Source organism: Pinus tabuliformis, chromosome Q (assembly GCF_031772625.1).
Source record: "Pinus tabuliformis cultivar Carrire ecotype Pingquan chromosome Q, CPIR1, whole genome shotgun sequence".
NCBI classification, from domain to species: Eukaryota; Viridiplantae; Streptophyta; class Pinopsida; order Pinales; family Pinaceae; genus Pinus; species Pinus tabuliformis.
The window spans coordinates 464,084,653-464,093,044 of NC_142296.1; the positions used below are offsets into that span (position 1 = coordinate 464,084,653).

The 8,392-nt window shown below is 36.3% G+C and overlaps 1 protein-coding gene across 1 annotated transcript in view; it reads right to left on the reverse strand.

Annotated features, from left to right (window-relative positions):
• Positions 1–7,006, reverse strand: part of LOC149220196 (SKP1-interacting partner 15-like) — a 29,770-nt gene extending 22,764 nt beyond the window's left edge. Inside the window, exon 1 of the mRNA XM_089382757.1 lies at positions 5,724–7,006. Within this exon, the coding sequence (XP_089238883.1) occupies positions 5,730–6,848 (1,119 nt within the window). The 5' untranslated portion in view covers positions 6,849–7,006 and the 3' untranslated portion in view covers positions 5,724–5,729. The remainder of the gene's footprint in view (positions 1–5,723) is intronic.
• Positions 7,007–8,392: the final 1,386 nt, after the last annotated feature.

Genomic DNA, 8,392 nt, shown 5'->3' on the forward strand with positions numbered 1-8,392 from the left:
CGGCTATTCCCGACAGTTCCGACAATTCCGGCTTTTCCTAACAGTTTCGGCTTTTCCCCGCAGTTCTGATAATTCCAGCAATTCCCGCAGTGCCAACCAGTTCCGGCAATTCCGGCTTCTGCCCTCTGGATTAGGGCAGCGTTATCCCTTAGGATTTCTCCTCCTACTAAAACCCAAAGACAAGTAGAGAGGAAGACATCCCAAGTGTGTTGAAATGACTTGAAGACCACCTCTATTTATACTAAAACGTTGAGCACAAGTGGGGTTTATTTGGTTGTTGGCCGACCTTGACAAATTGTCCCATAACACAAATAAATTCATATCTCCATGAATACTTATCGGAATCGGATGATCTTTAGATCAATCCTACACCTCTCGATGAGAGGGATCCAAGAAAAATATCAGCTTCCATTAATAAGATGACCCACATGGAGTTTGGCCCTAGTTGCCAAGGACACCTATAATAAATTGAAGATGAAAGAGAATTGGTCCCTGGAAAATCTTGAAGAAAATCTTTAATAATGCATGTGTGTTGGAGCTGCTTGCACAGTTAGATATTTCACCCAAACTTAATGTTGCAAACTTGTATGAATTTCATAAAGGATAGTAGATAAAGATAATAATGTGGTGGATTGGAGAGAGTAGACTAGCGAGTGAGAGAAAGAAGAAATTGCAAAGATCCTAGAGGATTGCAAGAAGAATGAGAAGTCAAAAAACAAATGTATTTAATTTGTTGGAAAGATAAAAGCTTGACAAAAGCCACTTGGATCTCAAAAGTAAAGCTGGAGTGGATCACTCAACCTTCACATGGTTGTTTTACCAATCTTGTGAGAAAGATCTCACTCTTATTTTTACTAGAGGAGACTAATACTAAAGCAACTACACAATACCCACCATTCCTTTCCCTATCACCGAAAATACACTACAACAGCATGGTTGGGCCACCACAACATCATCATTTGTTTGAACATTAATAAATCAATCTGATAGCATATGTTTTTTATAGTGTTTGGCACAAGGGGAAGCCTTGATGAAATCCCAACCATTGGTTTATTTGTCATGAACAACCCAATTCTCTCCATGGCATTTATGTTTTGGGCCGAGATTATTTTGGGAGAACCCCATGGGTGAAGATTCTTTATGTAGTGTTTGGCACAGGGAAAACATTGATGAAATCTCAACCATTGTTTTATTTCTCATGAACGACACAATTCTATCCATGGCATTTATGTTTTGGGCAAAGATTCTTTTGGGAGAACCTTGTCAAACTCTCTCCATCCTCTCCAATCTACCTCCTCATCTATCAATTAATACTCACTCAAGGATATCTTATCACCATTTTAATGTGATCACTTACGAACCTGCCCTCCATGGAAATTATGGAAGCAACATTTAATATTATGACAAGCTGAATTCCTAATGGCACGTAGTAATTTCCAATTGCAATAGGTTTTTCTTTTATTGATGTGGGGAATGTATAGAAAGGCAAGGCGAGAGACAGAGGAAGAATAAGATTATTGAAGAATAAAGAAAACAAAAGATATAAAAGAAGAAATAGGGATAGCAAAGAAACCTGGGCCACTCGCTGAAAAAGGAACAAGCAAATTTTAATGTTTTTTGTAAATTACGTAAGTGTAATGCACATCTAACCCTGCAACCAAAGGGCCTTGTTTTTAATGTTGGAAATGTAATCCTTAGGGGATTATGTGAAATTGTATCATTCACTTGAGAGGAAGACAAAAAGCCTCAATTCAACACAAACAATCATGAAAAGTCCAAGAGACCTTTGGAATAAGAAACAAAGGGTCATTACGATTTGCATTTATATGTATATCATGTTAATAATATGTATCTCACGCTTATTTTTCTTTGGTGCTTAGTCAAGCTCAACCTAACCATGGTATCAAAGCCACTAAGAGCAAGCAAAGCAAGCTATCATCAACGGGATGAGGAAAAGGAAGAGAATTGAGATTCAAGGCATTGAGCCATGTGGTGGTCAGATTTTTGTATTATTAGCCAAAGGTCGGTTTCTCCTTTGTCACGGAGGTCAAAGTACAGCAGATTGAGAGGTTGAAACACAATTGATCCACTCTCCTATGAACTATCATGATATTCCCATATAAGTTATTGCTTTAAAAACTTGTGTTCCCTACATTGCTATGTCACTTGCATTAACCACATAAACCTTTATAGCACCAACTAATGCACAAAATATAGGTAGTATTCCTATGCCACATCCAACATCCACAATTTTGCCTTGAATAGCATTTCAATGTTGCAATATGACACCTATATATGTTTCAGTGCATACACAATCTTTGATCATTTCTTTATGAATCCCAACATGGGCATAAAAACTGAAATAAGCAACATTGTGTTCACCACAAGGCTTGCAATCTATCGAAGTGTTTTTGACAACCCTGCGTAATTTGTCCCTACTAGTCTTAAACCCCCTCGTATATCGATTTCCATATGGATGTTGTTGTTATACATCTCTGAATTATGCGCCATTCCCTCCAATTTCCAACTTTCAAACTGGAACAATAAACAATTTGCAGATGATAAAAAAGGGGACTAGGGTTTGTAGAATGTAGGGTTTAAGCATGAGGTTTGCAAAGGTGAAGAAAAATGTTGTGTCCAATAGTCGGCATTTTACCTTTGTCTAGTATTGTTATCAAATAAATTGATTGTAGCGCTATCACAACACAAGAGTTGGAATCGGTTATTGCAAATTTCAGTGCATTGTCTATGTTGAAAGATAATATTTAAGGAAGTGAAAAAGGTATCTATTCCAAAACCTAAGAACACAATAGTGAAGGAAAGTAATTATTATTTGATGGTGAACAAGATCTGGCAATGATCATTTTTGGTAAAGCAATCATATAGGTACAACCAACTCCAAGAAAATCAAAGCCAAGGTGGAGCAAGAGAATGTGAAAAGCCGCTGCAGAGCGAGATGTTCAAGTGGTCTCTTAATTGCCTTAACATGATTTGAACTATCAACAACAAATCACCTTCCTCTCTCAATTTTGAAGTAAGGTTGTTCGATCTTTATGTAAATTTATTCAAATTGTTTTCCAAGGCCTTTAAGGGCATTAAGTAGATCAGAGTCATTAGAAAATTGCATTTTAAATGATTGCATCTTCGATTGAAGTCAACCCCATTCATTTGCATGAGTTGTTAAGAAAAAAGCAAAAATTGATGGATTATTGGAGTTTCTGAATACTTTTATACTCTTTACTATTGATGATATAGTTAAAATCCACAAGTTCATTCTCACAGATGTTCGAACCTATTTATAAGATGCACAAAATAAAATTGAGTTTCTCCAACTCGAATGACAACTCCAACAAGATGAACTATAGTAAAGGAATCAATACTCTAAACTAGTTCTTGTTAGAACAGTTCTTTATTTGAGATTGATTCCCATCAACAGTCAACACGTGATCAAATTAATGACGCTACTTCAAGAGCGTATTCAAATGTAGATGCAAAATTTCCACTTGCACTTCATAAGCTCGCCATTAGACCTTGGAAAGAAATCATTAACTACAAGCACAAAACCGGTCTTGGATAGGAAAAGGAAATGACCTTGCCCATTCTAAACTAATTCAAACCAATCAAGTTTCGGAGTGTTGGGTTTCTCCAACACAGCTCATCTTCACTTGCTCCACATCAGCTTCAGAGTATCAAATGCCAACATTATGATCAAGTTGGCCACATGAAATATCAATGTTTTCAACTTCACCCTTGTGAGCATTATGGAAAACATACTCATCATTCAAACAAATGTTCCAGACACAAGACTCCTACAAGAGAAAATATTTGCCTTCGATGAATAGCTTATTGGCAATGGTCTTCAACAACCAAGAAAATATATCAGTAATGTTGCAAAGCTCATTGTCCTATATTGACACATCTTGCAATGGTGAGAATTTTCATCTTCTCACCTTGTATCTAACAAGGGATAAATTAATAGTCAACCACTGGCTTCAAAGTCACATCAAGCAAGCCTGAGCCATGGCCAAAATCAAATCCTACAGGTAGAGCCTATAGCTAGAGTTAGCCAAAGCCAGAGTCAGAGTTGTGGCAAGAGATAAACTCGTGTTCCATGAGAAATATTTGGTTTGTGGTCCTCCTTAAACCACCACACAGTAGAAAACTTACCGCTTCTGCTAGACGATAGGTTGTGATTATATTTAAACCATCATCACATAGCACTTTTATTTCGCAAAAGACTAATCCTTCTAGCCATATTCAAAATTGTTCCAAAAAATACTTCGAGCCAAATTCTAGAATTGGTGACTAGCCTTAAACCACCACCAATAGAAGACTCTGGATTCTACTACCCCATTTGGTTTTTGGTCTTGCTTAAACCACTAGATTTAGAGAGCACATCCAACCATTGGATGCTATCCACTTCTATATTTCAGCTCTCTTTTTGGACTCACATACACCCTTATACACCCTTTTGGATTAAGAAAGGGAATGTTGGAAAAGTAATCCTTGGGGCCCAGGGATTATGTGAAATTGTATAATTCACTTGAGAGGAAGGCTAAAAGCCTCACATAAACACAAACAGTCATGAAACTTCCAAGATATATATATATATATATATATATATATATATATAAAACACAAACAGTCATGACAAGTTCAAAATAGATAGATATATATAGAGTCATGAGAAGTCCAATACATATATATATATATATATATATCAATGTTGTGAAAATCGCGATTAAATCACGATTTTTTCGGCATGGCAATTTAATCAGCCGATTTAATTGGTGATTTTTTCATTTTTGAAAAAAATCATAAAAATCGTCAAAAAATTATGGATGCTTTAAATACTTAAAATTTTGAAAAAAAAAAAAAACAAACAAACAAACAAAAACTTTTTTATATTTTTTTAATATGGCCTATTTTTTCCCGATTTTTACAATTTTTTCTGATTTTTTCCCACGCTGATTTAATTCCGATAGCGATTATGCAATATATATATATAATACGCTTATCTCTCGTGTTTAGTCGGGCTGGGACTAACATTTTATAATAGGAAGCCACTTGAAGCGCTAATTGTGCAATTCATAATTAGTCCCAGCCTGAGTGAACACAAGAGAGATAATAGGAAGCCACTTGAAGCACTAATTGTGCAATTCATAATTAGTCCCAGCCTGACTGAACACGAGAGGTAATAGGAAGCCACTTGAAGCACTAATTGTGCCATTCATAAGTATTAAGGCTTATAGAAACTAGGGGTGATAATTTGAGAATTCTCCCCATAAATTGTGTGCTTGCCTTCTAATTCTGAGCGCAAGCTTACAATGGTTGCTGTGTGCTCTGTTTTGGATGTAAACCGCAGCCTTGGTTGTGTGGTTTATATGATTTCTAGTCTTGGCTGTATAACTGAAAGGAGCAACCAGACCAGGACCTTACTTTGGCTCATATAAAACCTTTCGCTTCTACAATGAAAAGAAATCCAACCAATATCAAGAACCTTCTCTACTTCCCTGTAACATAGAAATTACAGTAAAAAGGAAAATATCGGGAAAAACAAAAACCATAAAAAAACAGCAATCAGATTGTTGTTATTTTAGACCTGTGAATACGTGATCTCAAATCCCTCAAATCCCAGTTACACATTGGAATAATCTCATCGGCACAATACCTTAAATTTTCATTGAAAATAAAATAACAGCAAAAGAAAAGAGTTCACTCACGTTTATTCAGGGCACAGCATTCAGAAAGAATTCAAATGGAATTGCTCTTGAAATTACATTCCTCCCCTCAAAAGGAATATTGAGCCAACTCCAACACTCGGTTTCACCACCTGAAAAATCCCAAAACACCAATCTCTCCGGGCCCAGACTTTTGCTCGAGAAATAAACCCTTTCGATCCCACCAAATATATTGAAGTCACCTCTGGCATCAAAGTGTTGGAAGAACTCCATGGGCATCTTCGCAGCCTCGTACCAGTCAAGAGTATCGAGATGAAGCTCCAAAATCACAAATGTTTCACAAGCCGAATCCAACGACGGCGATGATCTCAGACCTGCTGCCAATAACAAGCAGCCCTCTCTGCCCCTGGCAAGCCGAGGTTCCTTAAGAATATCAGTGATCTCACCAGACCAGCCGTTACCTCGAACAGGAACCCAGAATCCTGCACACACATCATACATGTCAAACATAGAAAGCCTGAAAATGGGATGCCAGACAGTACCCACATCTTCAATCCCATATATCACGCCGTCGGAAGCCATCACAGGGCTTCTAGGCCTGTCGAGTTCGCAGCCTTTTCTAATCCAACGGCCATTGCATGGAAGGTAACGAGCCTGAATGCCTTCGGCAATTATTAAAAACATGTGAGACTCGGACTCTGGATCTTCAATCATGAAAGTAACAGGAGAGCAAATGAGGTCACGGAAGGAAGGGAGGATTCTGAACTTCCTGGTTAAGGGATTGCAGATGCAGAGGATATTGGTGGTCTCTGACCCACTGTCTTCTGTGCTGGTCTCTGACTCACTGACTGGTGTTGCGACACACAGTAGTCCTCCTGAGGCTGCCACTGGCACTGTGAATTGGGGAGGGAGGAATGAAAAATCCAATTTATAGAATCCATCCAAAGAAGGGGCGTAGAGATCGAGGAATCTGCGGTTCGAGACCTTTTCGTCGTCTATGAGGGCGACCCACTCGTTTTCTGCGAGTGTGGAATAATGGCGTGATTGCAGAGAGGCTAAGATGTAATTCCAGTGTTTACAGACTAAGCGAAAGCGAGTGATATCAATGAGAGGGAGATTGCAGAAAATTATCTCTAATAGATCCTCCGGCAGCTTTTGGAAATGCATAGTGCCCAGAGTCAGTGCTCCAAGAGAAACCCTCGATTCCGTTCAAATTTTGTTAAGCTAATATATGAATTTACGCTGAGGAGCGACATAGCAACATACTTATCCCTCGTCTGGTGTGTTTCCCGCCTACTTGCAGGAGAACAACCCTAAAAAAAATTTAAATGCATCAATATTGAATTTAATAAAGTTGGAGAGTTACTAAATAAGCCATCTTATAATGATTTTGATAATGATGGCTTTGTACTATGAGAACATAGCATGATTTTTAAGGTTTAAAGCATTATGGTTTTACATTATTGATTGGTCGTTTATGTAATTATTTGATCTTCTTACGTGAATGATTGGTTTGATGTTATGCTTTGATTATCTTATGTGAATGATTACTTTGATGCTATGCCCAAATCATTTGGAACACATTTATTTGAGTTTTTTTAAGTGGCATTAGCAGTAGAACATCTAAGATATGCATTCGTATTATTTATATATGTTATTTTCAGAGTGTCTAATATAATTTACAATTTAATACATAGGAGATGTGTAGACCCAACGTAAAAGAGTAGGTCAATTTTTTTAAATATCTGAAAAAATATATATGGAAATAATAATAATAATTAAAATAAATGTTAGTTTTATATGTTTTAATTAATATTTAAATTAAAACATATATAAATATAAAATATAAGTATGTTAAGAAGTGCTTTATAGTTTAATATAGGGGAGATGTGTAGGTGTAATATAACATTGTATGTCACCATTTTTTAAGTGTCATGGGAAATATTAAAAAAAAACAAAATTAAATTAAATTAAATGTCAGTCTCATATGTTTTAATTAAGGCGTAGTCTAACTTATAGACGAAATGCTCTTTTCAGCAGAATCCGGCGATATAATCTCAAGCAAGATTGTCATTTTTGGTTGCTTAAAATACATTTTGAATGTATAAATGTATTCAGCACCCTAAAAAGCCCATTGAGCACTCAAATTTTACAGATTAAACAACTTAAACTCATGTTTTTAAAAACTTTTGCCGGAGTTTTATTAAAATTAATCAAAAAAATGCTCCCAAAAAAAAAAAGAGGAAAGGTTATTTCCTCTATAAGTTAGACTACGCCTTTACTTAATATTCAAATTAAGGGGAGGTAGGAGCACGAGGGGTTATCTATCACCCTGATGAACAAAAGGAGTTTAAAGTTGCCCAGGGATTGGGCATTTCATCCAATAACCACGCTAAATATTTGCCGTTGTAGCAAGGTCTAGAACATGCAATCACAAGTAAAACTCTTTTCAGCAGAATCCGGCGATATAATCTCAAGCAAGATTGTCATTTTGTGTTGCTTGAAATACATTTTTGAATGTATAAATGTATTCAGCACCCTAAAAATCCCATTGAGCACTCAAATTTTACAGATTAAACAACTTAAACTCATGTTTTTAAAAACTTTTGCCGGAGTTTTATTAAAATTAATCAAAAAAATGCTCTTGAAAAAAAAAAAAGGGTTATTTCCTCTATAAGTTAGACTACGCCTTTACTTAATATTCAAATTAA